Source organism: Miniopterus schreibersii (genome assembly GCF_964146895.1).
Source record: "Miniopterus schreibersii genome assembly, chromosome: 6".
Lineage (NCBI taxonomy): Eukaryota > Metazoa > Chordata > Mammalia > Chiroptera > Miniopteridae > Miniopterus > Miniopterus schreibersii.
In genome coordinates, this window is record NC_138107.1 from 69230692 (window position 1) to 69256661 (window position 25970).

The 25970-nt window shown below is 39.8% G+C and overlaps 1 protein-coding gene across 1 annotated transcript; it reads right to left on the bottom strand.

Moving 5' to 3' along the window:
* Window positions 1-575: 575 nt before the first annotated feature.
* SAMD3 (sterile alpha motif domain containing 3) lies at window positions 576-25580 on the bottom strand. The gene is made up of 10 exons (XM_081141354.1): window positions 25184-25580; window positions 24339-24528; window positions 21342-21449; window positions 13247-13432; window positions 12915-12999; window positions 9731-9898; window positions 4443-4643; window positions 2003-2174; window positions 1437-1519; window positions 576-1233 (listed from the first exon to the last, which is right to left on the bottom strand). The coding sequence occupies exons 1-10, from the start codon at window positions 25260-25262 to the stop codon at window positions 949-951; spliced, it is 1557 nt and encodes a 518-aa protein (XP_080997480.1). The 5' UTR covers window positions 25263-25580; the 3' UTR covers window positions 576-948.
* Between the last annotated feature and the right edge of the window lie 390 nt (window positions 25581-25970).

The window sequence follows — 25970 nt, forward strand, 5'->3', positions numbered from 1 at the left end:
CAAGCCTGTGGAACAGCCAGGGAGGACCAAACAGTGAAGGTCACGGCCCGGGCAAACCAGAAGCCATGTGGAAAGACAAGCACCAGGTATGCAGAGCTGCACCTTCAGGGAGGGAAGCAGAGAAGACAAACTCGGGTTTCAGAGGGAAACAGAAGGGAGACACGGGTCGTAGGGATCAGAACCTGTGCCAGCGAGATCGGCCAGCAGTGAGGAGTCCAAGGAATGAAGCAGCCCTTGTTCTGAAAAATGTGACTGAAGGAAACCAAAACGCCCAGGGCCAGGCAGGTCAGCTCTGGGAAGAGGAACTGGGGACTATGTGTATCTTCTAAAAATACCAAGTTTCAAAGGTTTCCAAGCAATACTCAGACCAAAGAGGCAGCCCCCAGCCCCCAAATGTGCAGTTCCTGGACATTAAGCCTTTCTCAGGTGGACACTTTGAGTTAAGTGCATGGTCTTACCCTAAACCAAAGGACTTGAGCAAATATGAAGTGTAGTGTCTTAAAAACTAAGGCACCTATAAAAGTGTAACCATGGAATTTCTTAGAACTCAAATCAAAATAAACATTTTTAATTAGGTAGTACTTTATTACAGAATTTCACAAAGAATTTAAGTATCTAAGGTTAAAGACAGAAGGCATTGAGCCCTGGCCAGGCGCCCACGTGGTTGAAGCATCGTCCTGTACACCTAAAGGTTGCGGGTTTGATCCCCAGTCCGGGCACGTACGGGAGGGAGTCGATCAATGTTTCTCTCTCACGTTGATGTTTCTCTCCCCTCTCCCTCCCTCTCTAAAAATCAATGAAAACCTGTCATCGTGAGGCTAAAGAAAAAAAGGAGGCACCGAAATTCACATCTTTGAGGCAAGACGATTTTCCGTCTACCTAATTCAAACCAATTTTGTAGTTTCGGCTGTCCCAGAGATCGATTCCGATGCAATATTTGGCATGTTGTTAAGTGACCGGGTGTTGAAATCCTACTTCCTTTTCCTTTTCTTTCATAGAAGGAAAACAGGGACTGTGCATATCAAAAATCAGTGTCTCCAGGAAGTTGAGGGTTTGGGACAATCGTCTTGGACACTGGATCCCAAACACATGAAAGGCAGCTACTAGAGCAGCCAAGGCCGTGACGCAGTCGTCCACTCTTGTGAGTCTTTCTTTTTCCAAATACAGAGAAAACTCACAGGCATCAATGTTGAAAGGGTTCTTAACTTCTAACACAGGTGTGGACACTTGCACCTGAAAAAAAAGATAACATGGCATGTAAAATAGCTAAGTAATACACGGTGCCTGAACTTAACCATGATATTATAATAAATGAACTTGTTGCAAATTAGCATATTTGTAAAAATGACAAAACATAGTCCCAAATAGACCACCATCCTGCTTTCAAACATGAAGATGTAAAATGTGAAATCGGTGATCACTGATCTACTTCATACCTTCTCATTCACACTGACAAAAAGGCTGGGATCATCCCCAAAAACATCTGGCAGGAGTAAACATGTGGCTGTCATCTTCATATCTGTCAAGGCAAACATGCTGAGAGTCTGAGAAAAGTGAGCTTTATTGTTGTAGCGAAGCCAGTATAAAGTACCTGGATATTTTTTTTTAATCGTTAACCTTCTACAGAGAACAAACTAGCCTTCTGAGATCAGTGTTTTCCCAACCATTCTTCAACATCCCAGCTAATACACATCCAAGGTCTCAGGTTCCCGCCCCAGGTCTCGGCCAGGAGTCGCTAAGAATTCTGCGCGGCCCCTCTGCCGGGGTGGTTCTGTCAGCTTCCCTTGTGGCTGAGATTAGGAAATGGACAGATTCCTGGCTCCCTAAATAGAATTTTATAGTGTCAAGTGCACTTTTTATATTTATACCCCAACACCTCCCAGTTGAAAAGTTTTTTCTCTCCCACAGGTTGTTTCCCTAAATTTTCCTCAGGATCAAAACAGCTGCGCCCGCTGCCCTGAATCACAGAGACGAGCCCAGGCCACCCCGCCGCGTCACTGACGTCTCCGCGCGTCCTCATCTGGGTGTCGCCGCATCTGTTCCTGCAGCGCGATGCTGACCGGACTGCGCGCCACCGACAGGGAAGTCAGGATGTTTTCCGAGTAGGATTCCAAAATGTGCCTCGTCTTCTTATAAATATCTGTTCTCGTAAGCAGCTGAAATTCTCTGAACATCTGAAAGGAGAAAAAGGTACCGAGTCACTAGGAAAGCTAATCCTAAATAACTCTTTAGGATTATTTTAAACTTTGAATGTAGTTTAAGATTTGAGTAGCGTTAGTGGAAAAGTGAAGATTTAGGACAGAGAAGGAGGAAGGAAGGAAAGCCTGAAATGAACAGGAAAAGATAAATAATGGACGTGGCAAACTTGGAAGCCCATAGAATTAAAACTTTGAGTGCAGACTCAGTTCAAGGAGTAGACAAGCATATTATAGCTATTTGGGTGACCTAACTAAGACCTAGGATCTTATGTTTCTTTAGGTAAACCACATTGTTGTTTTAACAGCATCCGAAATGAAGCAAAAAGAAGAAAACTTAGATTTTAGGAGGCAAATGTTACAAAGTACTGAAACTGAGTGTTGTAAGGGATTCTAGGGAAAGGGGAGAGTTTTAGAGACTGTGAGATCAGACAGAAATAAACTACATACAAGATAATTGATTACAAGGTGAAAGCAAAGCCAGTTTACCTTTGTGGAATCCCCTTTACTTAAAACCACCCTCTCTTGCCACTGGCTAAGTGCTTCTTTTAAAGTGAAAAGCAGAAGCCAATTACTTAGTCTAGGTTTGTATGATATCTCTTCATGAGTTAGGCATTTTTGACAAGAATACTGACACTTCTCTTTGCATGAGGAAGCACGAGATGGAACTGGAAATCACTCCCATTGTCAGAAACATAAACTAATATCACTTGTTTAAGATGAAATCTGTCAGGTTTCTCTACTGTAAAGTTAATGAATATATATGTTTTAGTTATTAATTAATTTAAAGTTGTAAGTATTATATTAGCTGGGGATTCTTATGTACTTTCACATAAGTTCTAAATTATGATTGTTGAAATGGTTTTGCAGTGAGGTGAAAACTAGCATCTCAAAGGATGCATTGGACAATTTGGGGAATTGTTTAAATTTGTGTTTGGTATTTTGCCCTCCTCAATCCCCTCCTACTTGTCTTGTGTCACATCCAATAGATCCCAGTAACAAATTCCTACTTGATATTTTTGATAGTCTAATAAAGTATATATTTTTTTAATTTAAAATCTTCGAATTTTCTGTTGGGAGAAAGTTTCTTTGAGGGAGGAGGTTGATGAGGGCAGGTGGTGATGGAGGGTCCATGTAAACTCCCAGAGCCCCATGTCCCACACCAGCTGCTTCTCTGCCACGTGTGTGTGTCCACAGCTCCCAGGCCCTGAGTGTTTTCACAACGGGAGCAGCAACAAGTGGTGGGGTGGTTTGGAGCTGGGCCAGCTGTCCCACTAGAGGGTAACTGTCTGTGTATATATATGTAAGTGAGGTCAAGCTTGCTTTTATTTTAGGAAGCACAACAAGGTTTTTATGAATTGAAAATCCCAGTTAGCTACATGATACTGAGTTAGGGAGGTGCTTCCTAAAGAAACCTGAAATGTTTAGCTCTTTGTTTACAACAATAAGTAGACAACTTTAGTAAGTAGTCATTACAAAAACCATGTTAAGAGAAAGCAAGCAATAATCAAGGTAGGTTTTCTGAGAGGACCAGATAAGACAATCCACATATAGTGATAAGAATATGCCTGCTACATAGTAAGTTCAGATGTTTGCTATTTGCATTATTATGAAAATAAATCTGCCCACAAATTTTTATTTCAGATTTTTGGATTTTTTTGGTTTTTGGAAGAAGGAAAAATACATGAAACACTTTGAGTGCACCCAAAGGATTTCTCTATGAAATGTGTTCTCAGGTAAAAACTCTGATGAATCTTTCATTATATGCTACAGCTAAAATTGTAATAAAACCCTTTAATGGCCACCTTAAGTAAACTAATGGCAGGGTATTTGAATTACCCCTTAAACTTCATGTATTTTAAGATCACTTTATGAAATGACTTGGGATCATAAAGGAAATAGATTTTGAGTAATGCTGCATACTAATAGTTCCTTAATAAACTATCTTAATTGTCTAAATGCATGTAAAGAAAAAAGGTCTCACACTTTCAAAATACCCCTAAGTAGTGGTCCCGCAGCCTCCACAATATGTCCAATGACAGGGAACTCTAAATCTGAAGGCAGACAGTACATGTTATTAGAAATAGGTTCTAGAAATTCTCAGCAAATAGTCCCAGCTATAGCCAGTGGGGCCTCACACACCCTACTGAGATTCACACTTGCTTATTCCTGTTACCACTCTAAGAGGAAAGAGACGAATCAGTGTGGACGCTATAATCAGAGAGTATTATAAGCAAATAAAGATACCTGGTAAGGGCACTTCAGGAAAGGAAACATTTTAAGAATGTCCTTCAGAGGTGTTCTGCGGCCAATCAGCTTCCTTCTTATTTGCAAAGTCTGGCTCATTCTCTTATCAATTTCTCTCCAGTCCTTTTCTGTTTTCACATATTCTTGCTGGAGCCAGCTAATATGTTCATCTACCTCAGAATCTAAACAAATAGCTTCTTCCTGAAAAATATTTTCAAGATATCAATATGTTCCATATTTCACATTTCAGCTTAACTCTTCATGAAACTTGAATTATAGGCTGTATTGCACTCATTTTATATTTTATATAACATAAACCATATTATAATAATGCAGTCATAAAGTGAGTATCATTGTGTGTAATTACATGTGGCATTGAACATGGTTAACAAATGGACAATCTTTAACTCTGTGAACAAATCAGATAGCTGAGTTTTCCTCATTCCAAATTCCAACTGCCCCACTTTCAATTCCATCGTCATCCAATTGACTTTGGCAGTGATTTCCCGAGTCACTTGAAGAGTCTCTGCTTAGCTTTCAGTTGTGTGTCTCAGTCAGTCAGCAGGGAAACTGTTGCGACTTCGCCCCATGTTTCCACGTGAACAGCTGACTTGTAAAACCCAGTATTAGTAAAGCTGCCACCTGCCGATGGCAATAATTGCATTACATCCGGCATGCACCTGTCAACATTGTTCTTCAATTTGCGTTGCTTTACTCAGTTTTGCACCATGGGAGAAACATCTGTGGAAAAGGCTATAAAAACTAGTATTTAGACAATAAATCACTATGTGTCAGGTGCAGTAAGAAACAAAGAGTAACTGCCATAAAAGAAATCCAAGGGAACTTAGTAGATATTCTAGGCATTTGAATACCTAAGCAGTTTTTGGGTAACTTTCAATTACATTTTATGGACATGAAGTCTGCAGTCCAGTTTCTGATGGGAAGAAACAAGGCTTGAGGCCAGGCGTATTTAGTAACTGTACAATCATGGCCGAGAAATACACATAGTGACCTGAGCGAGTCTTAAAGAGCTCGAGTGAGAAAAGTGAAACACTAATGAGGGATAGGATACCATTTACATTAAGTCAAATATATGTAAGGCCAAAGTGACAGTGCACATTTTGGAACACTTAGAAACGAAAAGATACATACAAAAAACATTACAATGGTAGAGGTGAGGAGGAAGCCAGGTAGAAATGGTGACAAAGAGGAATGAACAGAACCAGAGAAAGACCACAGGGCAATGGCAATACTGTGCCAACTGAAGAGTGATTCACTCGACTTTAATTAACACCTGAGGTTTAAAAAAAAAAAAATACTACAGTATAAAGTATAATTCACTACACTGCCAGGCAGTTCCATTTAATTCCTATAAACTTTTACAACCAGTGTCATCATTTAAACAGAATAATGTTGTCAGTAACTGATGAAATTACTCAATTACGTCTACTATTTCAAGAATCTAATTATATCAGTTTTGTGGACAGAAAAAGGGATTCTATGGAAAGGAACCTCACAAGGTGATCTGATCATAAATTCCTAACTGGGCAGGTCATGGTGGGTAGTCATGTCCCAGGCCTACAACTTCCTTAGCTAAAGGCTTATCTGCTTATCTTTGCCTTAAGCAAGTCCTGTCCGTTCTTTCTGTGCATCTAGGTTATCACACCTTTGAAATGCCCTTTCCAGATCCCTCCTTCAAAAGTGGACTACCCTCAAGAGAGCACTGAATCTTAACTATCCTATAATCCAATCCCCATCTAGCTTTCTCTCACCTTCATGTAATCTTCTTTACATCCCTTCCTTAATTTTGTGAACCCTTACGGGCTCCTGGTGGCTAACTGGGCTCAATAAAAAAAGCAGAGCCTGGCAGCCATTTCTGCACAGGGGCCTCTCACACAAACTGCACTTCATGGAGAAGCCTCTGCTCTAAACTGCCTGCCCTGGTTCTGCAGCCGAGCCAGCCCTTAAAAAGAAGGTCCTGGAACCCTGTTTCAACCAATAGGACTGAGGCTTTCCCCATCCAAATTGGAGCTGTGCAGTTCTGGCCAATCGGAGTGGCTCTCTTCTGACCAATCAGGATAGTGCCTTTTAGACCAATCAAACTGCAAGGATTTGGAGTCCTCATTTGCATAAGGATGGACCAATCCGGGACTGAAGACAGGGTCTGTCCATATACGCCAGCTCCCCTCCAGCTTGGGGAGCTCACTTTCCCCGAAAACTAAAGATTGTGTCTCCCTGGCTGAGCTGAAACAACAGAGCCCAGTGGAGAACAGCGCAGTGCAAAGCAGACCAGCACGGAGCGGGCAGAGCTGTCTAGCTGGGAAGGAGCCTGGCCCCAGGGCCACCTTACAGCCATGTTGTCACAATTGAGCTGTTTTGCAATGAATAAAGTGTCCTTCACCTCATCCCAAATTGGGGATTCCTGTTGACACTGAATTGGCGCCGACTGTTGGTTGACAATTTGAAATGCATAAAAAAACTGCAAAACTCATTCTCCGGAATTCTCCGGAGCACTTTAGATCTTGTTCCCCAGAACATGTCATCAGTTCGGCTCAAATAAACTCTCACAAAATTTTTTTATAGGTTTAGACATTTCTTACAGCAACAGTTTATAAATAAATAAAGTATAGTAAAAGGCAATTAAGGAAAAGAAACATTTATTAATTCATGGGTCTACAGAATTAGTTGGACCTAAAACTAAACATCAGATGCATAAGAAACAACAACAATTCTGGTTATTTGGCTGTGTGACTGTATAAGCAGCAGCGACATGAAGTCGTGAGGTTGGAAAAGGATTTTTAAACACTGCAAATACCCGAGATTTTGCAGAATTTGTTCTGGGTACATAGTCTGGGATGCTGACATCCATACAACATGGTGAAAAGTCATTTTAGCCGTGGATATGAGGAGGGATATTGACTCACAGATGGGTGCTTTCGCGATGTTGATGCTTCCAGTTTTGTAGCATAGTTTACGCAGCGCTAAACTGCCCTAGGAGATTGAGACAGAAGGAGAGATAGGGACTCAAGGTCTGTGGCCTATGCTCAGACTCACACAAATTCTGCAGCTGCCTGGGCTATCCGAAGAAGCCACGTGACAGGCTAAGGAATGCACCGTCCTTCAGTGAGACATCTCTACCTGAAATTTTTTGGTAAATTCCTTCCAACCACTGAAGGAAAAAACAAAAAAAAAAAAACAGGAACAAAACTAAACCAACGATAAGTCATATATTCAATGGATTTGTCCCTCTGCTCTTACTAGTGTTTTTACATTTGCTTAATCACCATGGAGGATACCAAACAGAGAAACACATTGTTTCTGTAATATTCTAGTGTAATTATTTTCCTGTCCTTTAAAGCTTTTGGCTTTACAGAGCACTAGGTCATAAACAGGGATGTTACAGTCTTTAAGAGAATCAGCAATTTGTAGCCCCATTTGTAAGGGGGGAAAAGTAAATACCAAATTAGATTTGTTTGCCAGGAAAAATATTGTTGCTCCAGATGTGAACAAAGACCACTTTATAATCTCTTTTTAGCCCAGTTGACAGGAAGGTCAAAGCTAAATTCTTTTGCAACTTATTCATCTTGAGCCATAATACATTCCATTCCCTATGTCTTTTATAGCAAAGCCGTCTACATGGGCCTTAGCAGGATTCATTTAAGAATTCAGGTATGTCTGGCGGAGTAGATGGAGAGGTAGGTGGAAGAGACAAGCCATGAAAGGTACAGTTACATGAAGAAATAAAGTGGTTTTGAGAAGAAGCACAGTGATGAGTGTACAAATGGGTTCAGTGATGATACATCAACAAAAGAGAAACTGCTATTAGCCTTGTGTCCCTGGGGGTTGGTCTCTGACCCCACTGACTTACCCTTGAGTTCTAGTGCTAGGAACAATTGCTAATTTCCCAATTTTACCATTTATTCATTCCAATGAATTTTAGTGGGACATGCATTATAGGAAAAAAAGGGAAACTGAATATGCAAAATGTTTATTTATAAAGGAACTCTAATTTTAGCATCCTAGAAATCAAAATTTTTGAGAAAACTAATTTGTATAATTATGTTCCTTTATAGAGTGACTTTTAAGAATATAAAAGATATTTTAAAATAAATATAATTCTACTTTATTATGATTTTAGTTTATATTGGAATATTGCAGTGAACATTTCTAAAAAGTTACTCCACTAAATTCAGTTACCTTTCATCTGCCTTTGTCTTTTCATCAAAGTGCAGACATAGAATTATAATATCTTAACTGGCCAATGATTTGAAAATCTCATTGAAAATTATAGTAGTAAGATATTTAAAATATACATATACCTTCATCTAAAATTATTCTTTATGTAGATACTGGGATGAATGGTGTACATACACTGCTTTAATATATTACTATCCTCTAGAGCTTATAAATAGTGTTAATAGAACGAGATGGCCCAATATGATGCTCTGTTAATAGCAAATAAATATACCAGCTGAAGAAGAAACTACAATACTTACACCAAGTACACTTACCAAGATAAATGTGTTTGCGGTGAAGTGTTAGGATTTACCTATCTAGGTTGGACTGAGTTGGAAGTAGAATTGGGGGAGCACGAGATTTAGCGTCCATACTTGGTAGGGTGGGCATCCTCCCTAAGAAGTTCAATCTGCTTTATTGGCAGGGGACACTTTTGTTTCTGAGGGTATCTGGGTGCTGTGAGGTAGTTAAAGAATATAGGCCCTCAGATAACTAGGACCAACATGGGCATTATGTACAGCAAACCTGCTGCTGAGGAGGGATCTCCAGGCCCTGGCCGGATCCTCAGCCTGACATTCCTCACAGTCTCCTCGGGTGCTATGGGGTAACCTTCTGGGCAAAGTTATGGAGTTCTGTCTCCATGCATATGGATTACCTTCCCCCTGACACCTTACAGGTTACCTGACCCTACCATATGAGCATTAAAAACTCTCCGTAGCAATAAGAACAGCAAGAACACAAGATGCATTTTCAGATGACAGGAAGCTATTCGAGGACCCAGAACATGAGGGTTTTTCTAGGTTCTTTGAAGGTTGTAAAAGAATAAACATGAGATGTTCAATAGCAAACTCTGTTCAAACTGGTTTTGAAAGAACTTTTTTTGAACTAATGGCATTCACATTATTTGCTATGCAAAACAAATGTTCTTGCTTTCTGACCACCCCAAAAGGATATCATATTTTGTTTTAATTATTTCAAATGCTAGGACTTATTATCCCTGAATCAATCAACCAATCAATAAGTTGTCAGAATAATTCAAGATTCAATCTTACTTTTATCTGGACAATGTCCATTTCATCAAATCTTGTATCAGCATGAGATTTCCTTCTCTGGCCTCTTCGGTGCCCAAATTTCCACTTATTTCTCATCACCTGCTCGTCACCTTCTATGGACCTTCGAATATATTTAAAGCGATCTTTCAGGGCTCGTTTCCATAAAAACTGTAAAATAACAAAGTAGAACAGTTAATCTTCAAGGAGATTGAAATAATACTACCTAAACAACAAAATTGTTTATCTGTCACCTTTGGGCTTTATATCTTTTCACGTCACTGTAATAGAAACAATAACTCTATCCTTCCATTTACCCTCACAACAATCTTGAGATGTTGCTATAAAAATTGTAATCCCTAAATTACAAATAACAAAACAGAGTCAGAGAACTAAAAATATGTTTCCAATGTCACATAGCTATTGAGTAAATATACTGGCTATTGATTTTAGATTCTCTAATTCCTAAAATTGGATAATTTTCATCTTACTCTACTGTCTTCACAACCTACTCCACTTTTTAAAAAAATTTCTTATTTCAATTACAGTTTACATTCAATATTATTTTGTATTAGTTTCAGGTGTACAGCATAGTGGTTAGACAATTATATACTTTACAAAGTGTTCCCCCTGATATTTCCAGTACTCACCTGGCACCGTACAGAATTATTACAATAATTGACTATATTCCCTAAGCTGTACTTTACATCCATGACTATTCTGTAACTACCAATCTGTACTTCTCAATCCTTTCATCTTTTTACCCAGTCCCCAACCCACTCCCATCTGGAAACCATCAGTCTGTTCTCTGTATCTATGAGTTTGTTTCTGTTTTGTTTGTATGTTTATATTGTTCTTTAGATTCCACATATGTGAAATCATATGGTATTTGTCTTTCTCTGATTGAATTATTTTACTTAGCATAATACCCTCTAGGTCCATGCTGTTGCAAATGGTAAGACTTCATTCTTTTTTAAAACACACACACACGTTTTAATTGATTTCAAACAAAGGAAGGGAGAGGGAGCGAGAGAGAGAAACATCAATGATGAGAGCGTCATTGATTGGCTGCCCCCACCCCCCACACACACTGGGGATGGAGCCCACAACCCAGGCATATGCCTTGACCAGGAATCGAACCCTGACCTCCTGGTTCATAAGTTGACGCTCAACCGCCGAGCCACGCGGGCCAGGCAAGATTTCGTTCTTTATTGTAGCCAAGGAATATTCTACTGTGTGAATGTACCACAGCTTTTTTATCCACTTGTTTACTCATGGGCACTTGGGTTGCTTCCATAGCCTGGCTATTGTAAATAACACTGCATTGAACATAGAGGGTGCATATATTTTTTCGAATTATCATTTTGGGTTTCTTCAGATATATACCCAGGCCTTAGAATTCACTTTTCTAGTGGGTTCCAAAAAAGAAATGATAATGGCTTGTGCATATATGGATTGATGCCTTTAAGGAAAATTTATTAAATGCATCAATTCATATATGACTTTTCTGTGATTCCTTGAAATTCACCTTGGTGAATACTATTGGCATTCACTCCCCAAATATTTGTGGAGCATCTACTGTTTCAAACACAAAGATACTCCTCCCGACCCTGCTGGTATCTGATTAACTCTTGCTCTGCCTGCAGATCTCAGCTGAGCCTTCACTGCTCTGTGGCCTCCCCAACAGTTCATTTCCCTTGGTTATCAGCTCTCACCTTTCCTTGTCAACATTTATCACACCGGTAATTTACCCTCATCTGTGTGATGCTTTTCTGTTTCTGTTTCTTTTCTTTTGGTTCTTTTTATTCTCCTTCCCTCCCTCTCTTCCTTTCTTATTTCCTTCCCTCCCTCCCTCTGTCCCTTCCTTCCACTAGGCTAGAAGCACATGAGGACAGGCTCAGGGGTGCCTTGCTCCCCAAGTCCAGCACAGTGCTTGATACATCTTGGAAACTATAGAAATTGGATGCCTTCAGCCAGTCCTCTGTGCAGTGGAGGGGCCGAGGTACTGAAACAACAGACTAGCAACAAGACTGAGTCCTGGCCGCGGCTGGTAACAGCGCGCGAGCAGCCGCCTGACACTGCTTAAAGCCTGGGCCTCAAGGCTGCTTCTCAGCCCCCCGTCTTCCCTGTGGTGTCATGTGCTTGAGCAGGCCCAAGAGTGGGAATGGGAAAGAAAAGGACCCTTTGCAGACAGACAAGCCTCTGTTTTCTCCCTAGTGTTGGCCACTAGAGAAGGTGGTAAGTCACCGGATGAGTTTGGCCATATTTTCTGAGTGCTGTTTCCTCAGGACAAATGGGAATGCCACTGAGATTACATTAGTCCTTTATCTGGCACGTAAATTTTGTCATTCCTGGTTTCCTGGCTTAGGTCCCAATAAGAATTATTCTCTGCCCTTTCAGAAAGCACCGGGGCCTAAGTTGGAAAGACCTGGAGTCTAGGTCTAGTACATGGTAGCCAAGTAACCCACAGCCTTAGTTTCTTCAACTATAAATTGGAGCAATAAGATCAGTCCTGTCAATTGCACAGGTCTTGGAAGACTCAAATAAGCACTTTACTGCTGACAGCACTGATGGAGGTGCGGTCGCATTGTCCTCTTTCTACGTGTCACTTCTCTTAAAGATCCTGCCTGGAGACTCATTGTTACCCATGAGTTTCCAAAAGCTTTAAAACAGAGATGAAAGATGACAACAGAGGGAGACAAAGAAACCAAAGGGAAGGACAAGGAAAGGATGAATAGGTGGAGCACAGAGGATTTTTAGGGCAGTGAAAATACTCCGTATAACATTATAATGATGGATACCTCTGTCCAAACCCATAGAATGCACATGGCCAAGAGTGAAGCCCAAGGCAGTCTGCTCTTTGGCTGATGATAATGTAGGTTCATCGGTTGTAACAAATGTACCACTCGGGTGGGGATGTTGACAACAGGGGCTGCTACGCATCTGTGGGGGCAGCGGGTACAGGAGGGAAATGTCTGGACCGTTCTCTTAATTTTTCCGTGAACTTAAAACTACTCTAAAAAGGAAGTCTATCTTTTAAGAAAAGATAAAGAAACACAAAGAGAGAGAGAAGTATCCGAAAGAGAAGAGAGAGACCTAGTAAAGGGGGTTGAGACATAAAGTTACTGGACAACACCACAAGGCTATTGTTCTAAAAGGGGCTGAAATTAACAAAATAGTCACTCACAAAGCCACAGCCGTCCTTGTCCAGGAAAGGGTGGGCCAGCAGCAGGGCGTTGACCACATCGTTGTACTGTTGGGCGGTGGGATACCTGTTCAGCGCACAGGAAGACAGGTTTCACTTCAAGCAGCCCAGTCCCTTCCTTTACAGTGAGTCTAAATTACACTCACGTTTCTTCCAGTCTTTCCATGTAACAATGCAGACACTCAAATATTGGGCAATGTTGGACTTATTGTCAATACGTCATCCAAATGTGAAAAGGGTTAGTTCCAAATGAATTCTGTTTTACTCTAACAGACTCTCTCCCAAAGCAGCACATCTGCCCTGTTATTACTCACAGTGAGCCTTTCAGATACTTGGTCATGTCGGCCTGGAGAAACTCAATGATCCGTATCCTCATGCTATGGTCGGGACACTTCTGCTCCGCTAACATGCATTTGACATCATAGGGAAACTCGGGTAAAACATAGGACTTCGTCCACTGCAAGGCTTTATTCCTTGCTAGAACATGCTTTGTATTCCTTCTGTTAAATAAAGACACACAGAGAGTGAAATTCTATTTCAAATATATGTGAATTACCCATTTTCTGCATCCTGAGAACTTCTGATAGAAAGCACTTTCCTGAGACCTAAATATATGGAAGTCATCAATCGGTCTTCCATCCATTCATCTATCAGCATATGTTTGAAGGCTCATTAGGTATCTCTGCTTCCTTTCCCTTTGTACCCATAAATACTTGTAGTTCTGGGAAAAAATGTCATAATAATATAGGCTTTAGAATAAAGCCTGAAGTTGGGAAGCATATTAATCCATATATCTTGAGGAAATAATATGTAATACATAGCTGAGTACTGAACACTATCAAACAAAAAGAGTGAGTTGCTGAAAATTCAGCAGAGCAAGTGAGGCATATAATAAGTCTTAGCACCTAATTAAGAAAATTATTCTAATTAATTTACTCTGCTGCTGTTTATAGTGAAAGACAAGGTCCACTTAATTTAGTTGGTCTTGGCTATTTTAAAGGTAAACTTAGTTTCTGAATTTAAAATAAGTACCAGATACTCTGATTTCATCCAGATGAAGTTTCTACCAAACACTACAGAAAACTATAGCTACAGAAGGCAGATCAGTGGTTGCCTGGGACTGGGGGTGGGAGAGAAGATGGGCTGCAAAAAGGAGGGAAATTTTAAGGTGATGCAATGTTCCAAAGTGGATTGTGACCATGGATGCACAACCATATAAACTTGCTAAAATTAACTGAGCCATATACTTTAAGTTAGTGAATTTTATGTTATGCAAATTATACCCCAATAAGGCTGTTTATAAAATTAAGTATCAGAACCACTTTAAAACTCTGAAGTTAGTGACTGATCATTAAGTGTGTAAAAAGAAGACTCTACAGTAAAATTTCCAAGTAACAGTTACCCAGAGGCACTAACTAGCTTTCAATCCACTTCACTAATAAGATTGATTGGAATGAAAGTAAAGGAACAAAGGCAAAGTAGAAGACAAAAAAAACAGAAAGATTTCCTAAATTAGCCTAATTAGGTTAATTTTCTAGCACAACCTTGGCATCCTTAGTAGTCCTAAGAAAATTCAGATGAGTTCTGAAAGGCTAGGCCCCTTTAGAATTTTAGATAGTATTTGACAAGACTGTACGAGATACAATGAAACATGGGGAATAAAGAAAAGAGGAGAAACACTCTCCTCTCTTTTTATGACAAGCTCCCTCCTTTTTTCCTTCTTTGACAGTCACTATATCAGCATTGAAAACATGTCCTAGCTAAAATAAGCACACCCATAACTTAACACTTGATGTAAGACAGTGACAGGTAATTCCCTGATGAAGTCTGTGCTTATATTGAGGATGACTATATGGCAATTATTCTTCTATTTATTTATTTATTTATTTATTTTATATCTGTATTGATTTCAGAGAGAGAGGGAGAGGAATAGAGAGACAGAGACATCAATGATGAGAATCATTGATCGGCTGCCTTCTGCACGCCCCCAACTGGGGATCGAGCCCGAAACCCGGGCATGTGCCCTGACCGGGAATCAAACCACGATCTCCTGGATCCTAGGTGCTCAACCGCTGAGCCATGCCTGGCCGGGTGGAAGTTACTCTTCTAAAATCCCTATTTCCATTTCCATTTGTTAACTCATTTCCTTTTCCCACGATCTCCCCCTTATACACTCAGACCAAGAGTGCAAAGTAATGACAAGTTTTGTTTGCCATATTTTGTGCCTTCCCAGGGTTTTTGAAAGGCAATGTAACTGTGCCAGTGGTAAGCTTGGTTTCAATACAACATTTTAGCCCAGGGGGTTCAAGTAGCTAAGTTAGTTGTAGGACCCCTTTAGACTTTTGAGGTCACCATCTCTTATTTAGTCCCACACCAACAGATGACTTGAAAGCTCCAATGCTATAAAATAAGGCTTGGTACAGTTTTTACCTTCTTGTGCTACATATTTTTTTCATGTCTCTTCTCTTTAATTTCAGAGTAGGGACTATATACCATGGTGTTATTTCTGTCAAATGTTAGAATGAAGCCAGACCCAGACAGGCTCTTTCCAACCTAGGTGTTCTAAGTTGCTCCTAATAGTCACTCTACAAAATCAGAGGCATCACATTCTCCTTTTCTTCACATTCTGGAAGTGACTGGAACACAAGCTATGCCAACGAACTCAAGTCAAAATTAGCACTACACAATAAAAGGGACTCATCAGAAATTAAAAATACTTTCTAACTTGGAAGCAGGTAACTTCAGGCACAGTTGTTTCCAAGCCACAAAATGATGTTTTCATTGGATTAAAAAACTTTTACTGTGAGGTTAAGATTATTCATAATATCTTTATTAAGTAGAGTTGGGCAGAACAACAACAGAAGTTGGCCTAAAGTAAGTTCAGGGAGCAGAAAGCATTTGCGAATGAAGAGGACACTAATATTTCTATTCCCACCTCAGAGCCAGTGCTCTACAGAAGTTGAGTCTCGGCAGGGAGCAGAAGAGACAAAGATGCTACATGAGGGCAGGGACTATTCGTTTTACCTCCAGTGTATATAACTTTGCTTCGTGGAGTTGGCACACAATCACTTTTGTTGAAAGAAAGAACATGATCAGCCGGAGGGAGTAGTTATATGAGGAGGGACAAATTCACTTTGCTCTGGGCAATGTTTTGAACATCTCAGGGTTTCCTTATGGCATTCACGACTCTGGGGATTCAACTCACCATTTATGCTCCAAATATGTCCCTCATATCAAGCCCATCCTGCTTTTCCTTTACTTCTTATACCTTAATGTCTTTCCAATCACTTTACTGAGACTGCTTCCTCAGAAGTCAGTAATGAGTCCCTAAGTTACAAATCCAGGGCCTTTTGAGAATGGCCTTTTTCAAGAACTTTCTAACCGCATTGAACATTATTGACCACTTCCTCACAGCCCTCTTCTCCTTCTCTTCTCCCGTGACACTCTTTTGCTTTCCTGCCTCTCCTCCTGTCTCTCCAACAGCTTGCTTGTTTTATTTGCTCACTTATTTGTCCTTCAACTTTTGTAAGAGTTTACACAAGGCTTGGTCCTTGCCATCTTAATCTTTAGAATTAATCTGTGCTTTTCCTCTCAGAGAACTTATCCATCCCCACAGCCTTGGCTCTGACCTCTCCAACAACTCATACACTGTTCATCTCATGCACATCTAAAATAATTCATAATCTTTTTTTAAAATGACTTTTCCATTTGCTATAAACTGAATTGTGCACCCCCTCCCCATCCCCTTGCACACCCAATCCATATGCTGAAGACTTAATCTCTAATGTGGCTGTATCAGGAGAGAGGGTTTTTATGGAAATAAGGTGAAATGAGGCCCTGATACGATAGGATTAATGCTCTTATAAGAGACATCAGTGCTCAGTCTTTTTGTGTCACATGAGGACACAGCACATCTACAAGCAGGAAGAGAGCTTCACAAGAAACCAAGTTGGCTGGCACCTTGAACTTGGACTTTCCAGCTACCATAACTGTGAGAAATAAATTCCTATTGTGCAAGCCACACAATCTTTGGTATACTGTTAGGGCAGCCTGAGTTGGCTAAGATACCATTCTAATTTCTGTGTTTTTTCTTTTTTTTTAAGCATATTCTTTTTTTATTATTATTAAATATATCTTTATTGAATTCAGAGAGAGGAAGTTGAGAGGGAGAGAGAGAGAGAGAGAGAGAAACATCAATGATGAGAGAGTCATTGATCGGCCGCAATCTCCTGGATCATAGGTAGATGCTCAACCGCTGAGCCATGCTGGCCAAGCTGTCTTTCTTTCCCTCCCTCCTTCCCTCCCTCCCTCCTCCCTCCCTCCCTTCCTTCCTTCCTTCCTTCTTTCTTCCCTCCCTCCCTCCCTCCCTCCCTCTTTCTTTCTTTCTTTCTTTCTTTCTTTCTTTCTTTCTTTCTTTCTTTCTTTCTTTCTTTCTTTCTTTCTTTCTTTCTCTCTCTCTCTCTCTCTCTCTCTCTCTCTCTCTCTCTCTCTCTCTCTCTCTCTCTTTCTTTCTTTCTTTCTTTCTTTCTTTCTTTCTTTCTTTCTTTCCCTTCCTTCCTTCCTTCCTTCCTTTCTTCCTCCCTCCCTCCCTCCCTCCCTCCCTCCCTCCCTCCCTCCCTCCCTCCCTCCCTCCCTCCCTCCCTCCCTCCCTCCCTCCCTCCCTCCCTTCCTTCCTTCCTTCCTTCCTTCCTTCCTTCCTTCCTTCCTTCCTTCCTTCCTTCCTTTTTCTTTCTTTCTATAGTTCTTTTCTTAGCAAGTCAGACTTAATACCATGATGTCCTTTTTATCTTAACTTTTCACACTTAGGTGTCATAAAAATTTCTCTACATCTTATATCTTGTATTCGCCTACTTCTCCCCATGGTTCCTATTGCTAATCCAAGCATTTACAATTCAAATGTAGACTACATCAATAGTCTACTAGCAGAGTTTTGCTTCTAGAATGAACTAATTAGCTCACCCTAGACCATCCAACCTATTAACCATAAGCATTGGAAGAAATATTTTTTAAAAAAACTGAAAACACTGGAGAGTGAGTGGAAAAAAGCAGGCAGATTCTAAAGAGGAGGCTACTCTTAGAAGAAAAGGAAGACAAGGAGTGAGTATTCTTTTGTATAACTTTTAGGCTGAACCATTCCTCAGGTAGCCGCTGCTCAAACTCTAGTAGAAAACCTGCAGGCTTTATGGACTACAGAATTAGTAAACAGAGTTTGAGGAAACCACATCTCTTGAAAAGGAATGGAGAATCTCAGAAAGGAGAGAGAGTTAGTGAAGGGGGACTACAAATTCTGTGTATAAATTGTGCAAATCTCTGGTTGATCCTGAACCACACATATACGTAACCCAACTAAGGATAAAAAAATTAAACTTAGATTTGAGTTAATACCCAAGAAACAACAGAGTTTTTAGTTTGAGTCCAACCAATTTTGTTGCTTGCTAACACTAACAATCAACACTCTTTGGGTGAATGAGGAATTATCAAGAGCTTCCACATTCTAACGTTCACAATGTCCAGTATGCAATTCAAAATTATGTAACATATTTTTTAAAAGGCCCAGAAAAATGTGACCCATTCTCAAGAGTAAAAGCAACGAAAAGAGTTTCATGCTGAGATGATCCAGATGTTGGCAAAGATGTTGGCAAGGATTTTAAAACAGCTATTGTCACAATTCAGTGACTTAAAACTATGTTAGACTAACTGAAATAATAGAAAACTTACCAGAGAAATAGAAATTATGTTAAAAAACAAATAGAAATTTAAAAAGGGAAAATTACAACATTTTAAATTTTAAAAATATATACTAGAGAGATTAACAGCAGAATGAAGATTACATAGAAGAGTCAGCAAACTTGAAGTTAGAGCAATAGAAATAATACAATCTGAGAAATAAGGAGAAAAGAGATTGGAAAAAGTAGGTAATAAGTCATTTTCTAATTCCAAATTCTCACACCTTATCCCCCTACATAGCTGTAAAACCTTCCCCTCCTTGACCTTCCACCCAACTTTACATAAACACTGATTTCAGTTAGTAGAGGGGCCAGCGAGAGCTGGTCAGTGGCTTCCCAGGCTATTCCTTCACCAAGACATAGCCCAGGGTCCCAGTAGCCCAGCCTTGCTTGATATAGTAACCATGCCCAAGTAAAAGAAGCAACCCCAGTTTTGAGACAATGGCTCCTAGTTTAAGAGAATAACAGCAAATTGTGCCAACTCAGAGCTGGCTACCTGAGGTCTGGACTGGTTCAGAAAGTGGTCAACAGTTTTATTCAAAAGTAAAGTTTCTCTGTAGCTTACCAGACTTCTATGGAGAAGCTCTTTATGGGACTCAGTAGCTCTGTGATGGTGATAAAATGGATGCCCAGGAGCGGTATCCATAAAAAAACTGCCTCCAGAGAGGTCAAACAAGATGTACAAAGACCATACAGAGCTGGCAGAGAAGCATAACCCATGGACATTGGCTGTTGCTGGCTTCCTACATTTGCCCTGAATACATCATAAAGTTTGTCCAGATTTGACAAATCCTTGGACTCTGATTTGAACTGTCCTTTTGAAGCGTTTTTGTTTTGTTTTGTTTTTTTCTGAAAGACCATTCACTGGTCACCTGTCTACCTTTGCCCCTGTGACTGGAGTCTATAAAAGAGCTGAGCTGTCTTTGGGCTTATGTCATCTGATATCTGTACCTCATGTATTGAGCCATTTGCTCCCCAAACATCCAAGAACCCAGCACTTCTAGAGACTATTCCCTATCCATTAATGAATTTCAAATACTTTTTCAGGTCCTGAAAGATTGCTGGGATTAGACAGAAGCCAATGTGGAAATTTTACTTCAAATCTGAAGGCCCCATAGTTCAAAGACCAAGTGTATGTGAGAGCTGAAACTTCATAATCAACACTTGACCGTACCAGATGCTTTGCCTTTTGTAATTCATCATGCAGAACTCATCCTTTTTCCAATTGTTATAGGCCTAGTAATCTTCCTGTTTCCTAACAATGTAGCCCATACATTGAGTGACACGGCTGATTCAATCTATTGTACTCCCCCAAATTCTTATTGGTCTGGGGTCTCGCTACTCAAAGGGTAGTCCTAGAACAGCACTGGCAGACTTACTAGAAATGCTGACTTTCAGGCCTCACCCCTGACCTATTAAATCAGAATCTTAACTTGAACAAAATTCCTAGGTGATTTTAAGTACATTATAGAGTTTGAGGAGCACCGACCTAGGGCATTGATATTTTTTGTTTAAGTCCCCAGGTGGTGCCCTGCTCACTGGCATCACATAGAGCCTTCTTACCTAACAGCATCTCTCACCATTTCCAGCAACTCCATTTTCTTTGCCTCAGTCTCTTACATTCCAAAAGTACTTGCTCCAAACACAATCCCGAGCTGCTGCAGGTGTTTGTACATTTGCACTTGCTGTTCGCTTTGCTGTGAATGTCTTTATTCTCTCCTGCCCCATCTTCTTTCAATGAATTTCTAATCACCTTTCAAAATCTTCCCTCAGTTTTTATGAAGCTTTCCCCAGAGACCTTCTCCACACTCATTTTCTGAAAGCCTTATTTCTCCCTCTTCTGTGCTAATTCTGTACCCTGTGCATTTCTACTTCTGCATACTTTCTTAATATTGCCATTATTAGCTTACATATCTGTCTTGTCTACTAAACCGAGTTCCCCTAGGCAAGGACTAAATTGCATTCCCTGCCTGCCACTGTCTAAATAATACCTAGCTCAGGGTGTATATTCAGTAACTTTCCGACTGAACAAAATGGGAAAAATAGATTAGAAATCAAGCTCACTTTGGTTCTCTCCAAAGGCTTCATATGAGATTTAATGGAAGTGGGAAGAAGTCAGAGAGTTATTTATCATTAATTCCAGCCCAGTTTCCCTGATTCTGCAACTCCTGCTTGGCTGGTCCCAAAGATATCCTCTGCTGAACGAAATATCAACTTGACGGTAACTGAGACCGTGGGAAACAAAACTGTGGATAAGGGGGTACTACTATATAAGGACATGTTTATCAAAGCAGTGCCTCCATCAGGGGTAGTCAAGGTAAAACAATCACTACAAAATTCAAAACAAAAGCAAAGACTCTTCAAATGGCATATTCTGTAGGACGTTATTCGCTGAAAAAATTCTATCTTTGCGGCTACTGTCAATCACTCTGCACAGTTTACTACGGAGAAATCCCCCCTTTCCCTAACAACGTGTACTTGAAAGATGTGTAATATAATCTCAAAACTTCACTTTTCCAACACAAAGATCAGAAAATTTAACCATCATCTTTTGCCAAATATCTTCATCACTTGATAAAAAACTCCCTTCCAGGAAAACAAGTTTTCACTTACATGAAACCTCATTTTAAAAAATACAAATATTATCATTTGGCTTTAAATGTTTAGAAGTTGGCAACCCCACCTCTGTTTCAGTACTCTTTGGTCAATTAGTCCATTGTCAAGGGCTTCAGATGGATAGAAAGTTGATGTCTGCTCCCCATGGTTGGCTGGACTGGAGGACTGTTCATCCCTGTCACCAAGAAAGAAGAGGTGGGTCAGGGGCTAGTCAACAGGAGATCCAACTGTTGATGTCATGGTGGCTCTGAAGTTAAGGTTCAGCTCACAGTTAACATATAATCTGTGTCTACTTCCAAGGTCCACATTAGATCTACATTAGAGTTATGACTAAGAGAAATGAAAGATGGACCCTCTGGGGTCCTCTCACTCAGTAGTTCATACATACTAGGAGATAGACTGACACGAGTTAGCAATGCTATTTTCACCAATCGGTCATATTTATAAATGGAGGTAAGACAATCCTTTCCTTTATGAAATGATGGTGATAATAAAGGGTACCTTCATTGGTTAATATTCTTATTTGGGGGGAAAAAAGGAAAAAAAAAAAGAAGATGAACTCTATGTCAGATCCCTTCCCTATTCCCTGCTATTTTGGGGGACATTTAATTATCTGTGAGATCTCATGATGTTAGAACCACAATCCACTAACTCTGCCACTTTCTGAGAGATGCAACTGAAGCCCAGAAGGTAACGCAACTTCCTCACCACCACAAGCTACTCAATAGCTGTGCCAGGAGTTGATCTCAGTTTTTCAACTTCCTGTTCAGTGATTTTTCTACCAGCTTTAACAAGAACAACAACCAAAAAGCAACTGCAAATACTCTTAACTATTATAGATTTCTGCCATTTGCCTAAGTTTGAGTAGGATGCTTAAGTCGAGATGTGGCCTACAAATCCTTTTCAAAATAACATACCAGGCAACCATCAGCCATTAAATGAAATATGCACTCAAGTTGAAACCCATCTGCAATCTCTGATCTTGAATGCCATTGTAGGCTCTTTAGAAGGAGTCTTAAGCATCATTTATTCTGTCTACTTTATTTTACAATTGAAACTAAGAAAAGTCAAGCAACTCTCCACTGTTAGATGGATAGCTAATGTCAGAACAGGGGTTTGAAATTAAGTGTTTTGATACCTAGCTTCAGGGTTCTTTCTACTACACCAAGTTGCCTACCTTTATTAAGCACTTCCTGAGATGGCTTAATTAAATTGTATATTTTCATGCCTCTTTCTATTACAATTCCTACATAGCAATATATTTGTCAAGTGCCAATATATTTGACAATAAGCAAATAAGCCAATAAGCATTTTAACCAAATATAACTAGTTAGCCCACCTGAAATTTTGCACCAGAATAATTTAACCTGAATACAAGACAACACAATCCTTAAAGTGAGTCACCTACTTATTGAGTAGAGTGAAAAGCCCTCACTCATAAACGCCTGGACAACCAGTGTTCCAAGTCTTGGCTACATTTGAAAATGGCTTTCTTAACCAGGTTAGCAATACTTAATATCTAACACGAGACTATTTTGGTCTGGGATAAGGAGAAGAGATTTTCTCAAAGATTATGATACGCCTAACATCAGTGTGAATTAACATAGAGTTAGGTACTCCATTACTTTCCACAGCCTACAGAAGAAGCAGCAGGAATGTCAATATTGAACAATCAATCCAAGTCAGTGTTAGAACCAGGAATGAAGCCCAGATTTCCTGGCAGTCCAGTTAGTTCTCATTTACTAGAGAACATTATAAACTGATTTACCGTGGAAACAAGGCTCTCTGTTTTCTTCCAAGTTGTGCTAAGGCCATCTCAAGACTCCAGTCAACTGAGGAGAACTTCTAGCTCAAAGTCCAAGTCATCCAAATCCAAGAATACCAGGAATTTACTTTGAGTTCTGTTTGAGGTTCTCACCCTCCCATTGCTCGAAAGGAGTGAAAACATGCAATGGGAGCTTCATCAAAAGTCACTTATGAAAAGTGTGCGTTTACATAGATATGTCAAAACAATGTTTTAAAGCCATCCTTCCAATAAATCAGATGGTAGTATCTCCAGACCAACCGTGAACCATCCCTTCATACCTGCTCATCCCCCTCCATGTCCCAAATATCCAAATATTCTAGAAATCAAATTACTTAAGCCAGGTCTCTCTAACCTTATATTGCTTATCAGAGAGCAAGGCAGAAATATCTATTAGTACAGATATGATCTGAAAAACGAAGGTAAACACATAGAATGGATTTCAGCAAACATCATAATCTTATTTTTAAAATGAATGAATAATTGGTCTACAGCAATTATTTAACATTAGAAACCTTACAAAAAGTCTTGAAATATGGGGAAAGAAACACAAATCAGAATGCCTGAAATGATCCTGGGGCATAGATCTGTAAAATGAACATTTTAATTTTAAAATTCCTGTTATCATAGCTTTTCATTGCAAGTCAGTGATAAAAACAAACAAACAAATGAAAACATCCCTAAACCTCAAAGCCACCATAAATTTTCTACATGATTTTTGTGGGATGCTATCATAGCATTCAGCATTCCAAGAATACTCTTGAGAAATTAGAAGTCCTTGTAGCAAAAGTCTTTAGCAAATTATATTGTGAAGGCCTCTAGCAAATTATATTGTAAAGGCCTCTAGAGGAGAATATAAATTAGCTACTCTAAGGAATCCTTGGCAAATAAACACATACATACATAAATAAATAGTTTAGACAAAAGCAAAGGAGCAGCAAAAAATGTCTTTCCCAAACTCTGATTTTAAGACCTAAGGGGCAGGGATCCATTTCTACTGACGTTGTATATACATGTCAACACTTGTTACAGTTTTTTATATCGGAGCTTCTGGCTTACAGGGCTACTCTTAGTCAGTGTTTAAAAAGTGGTGCATTTAAAAAAATGTATCTTGATTCATAAAACTTTGCAAAAAGTGTTCTTTATGCAGATGTTAGAAATGCTGTACACACAAGCTAGCTGAAAATGGTCACAATTTTCAAAGAGGTTTAAACCCCAAATATCATGCATTAAAAATAAAGAATTCACGAACAGACTTACTCTGGGGCTGCTGCTGCCTGCATGACCAGAGCTGGTGCTCTAGGGCTTCCTGGGGACTGCAGACCTTGACTCTTCTGCTTATATTTTTTAATTAAATCCATCAAGACAGCCTGGTGCCCAATTTTTTTTACCAGTTGCTGAACCATCCGATCGTTAAGAGCGAGAAGAGCGGGTCCACTTATTTCTTCCTCTGGGAAAAAGGGGGAAAAAAAACACACCAGTTTCTGCAAAACACAACATTCTGAGCAAGAAAAAAATTAGTGCCAGTGTTAAAAGGATCGTCTAAACTTGTCCTCTGAGGTTATAAAATGATCTCTATTTTTAAAGATAGAACACTGATATCGCACAATTCCAAACTGCTATCTGCTGCTAAGAAAGTACTAGAACATGGGATCACAATACAATCTCACTCCTTCCCCATTATCCCTTTCGCCCTTTCTGAGCCTTTCTTACAGGCATTGTTTTTATAAGGAAAAAAGAATCTTAGGAAATTCTTCCTAAAAGCACCTGCCAGGCAACATTTCAAACTTGTAAATCCAACACTGTACAAAACTTACGTGCTGCACAATTTAAGGATAAAAGTGGTATCAAACAATATCAAATAGGTATTGTAAGTAACTCTTAAAGCTTTATTTTGAGTTCTTTTTGAAATATTATATTCTCCTGTGACTACTGGGTCACATGCAAACTGCCACAATCATTAGTCAAGAAATGAAAGTTCCCCCCAGCAGCCGCTCCACGCCCCACTCACAAGCATTAGGCAGCAAAAGCAATTATCAGTAACAAAAGACACTCAGTATCTAAGCAGCTCGATTAGCATTTTTGTAAAAGTGTAAACAACTCACCTTGAAACCTATGAACTAGCTCTCCTAAGTTTTTCTCCACCAACCAACTGCAGACCTGGTCAACTGACCAAGTTTCCATTGTTGCACCTTGTAAATAAATGCACCTGTAGAATAAAAAGGTCAGAGAAGGATTCTTTAGGTTTTCTTTCTGATTGTTTTATTTATTTACTTATTTATTTATTTATTACCAATTAGCTCTCTAATCTCAGCTCCTTCCTTCAGGAGACTCTTTTAGACTCAATTCTAAGCCTCTTTCAAATTATTATTTTCCGAATACACATCTGAAAGTTGCTAATAAAAAAAAATCTCTTCTTAAAATGAGACCCATTTGAGCCTATTTCCTAGTCTCATTTCTCAAATTTCTCCACCTTCTACTTTTTTTCCACAGGCATCCCTCAGCTTTACTAACAGGCAGCCGGAGACTACAATGGTACCCAATCCTGTACCATTAACACCCAGGGCTCTTCACAAAGAAAAGAAAGGTGTGAAATTCACCACTACAGGGCTCCTCAGGAAGTGGTTGACTTTTACAAAAGAGGGGGCTGGGGAGGAAGGGAGGAAGGATCAGATAAAAGCCTCGCAGAGACACTGAGTAAACCAAGACTGGTTAACCCCTTGCTGCTCTGCAGCTAGGAGACGGAGCTTGTAGCGGCTTCTGATGGCTTTGGGTGGGCAAGAGGGGGAAGGAAGAGCCAAATTTCTCAAGGGAATTTGAATGTTTCTTTCCTTCCTTCCAATAAGGGTATATTCCATTAGCTCTAGAACTTTATTGAACACCATTATGATT

Bases quoted from the DNA above. Each gene is read 5' to 3' on its own strand.
- SAMD3 (XM_081141354.1), bottom strand. From the start codon at position 25,262: ATGGAAACTTGGTCAGTTGACCAGGTCTGCAGTTGGTTGGTGGAGAAA. The intron at 21,450-24,338 runs GTAAGTCTGTTC...TCTTGGTGACAG, and splicing joins CAGGCAGCAGCAGCCCCAGA to GGATGAACAGTCCTCCAGTC. The intron at 1,520-2,002 runs GTCAGTGACGCG...TTGCCTTGACAG, and splicing joins AGATGAGGACGCGCGGAGAC to ATATGAAGATGACAGCCACA.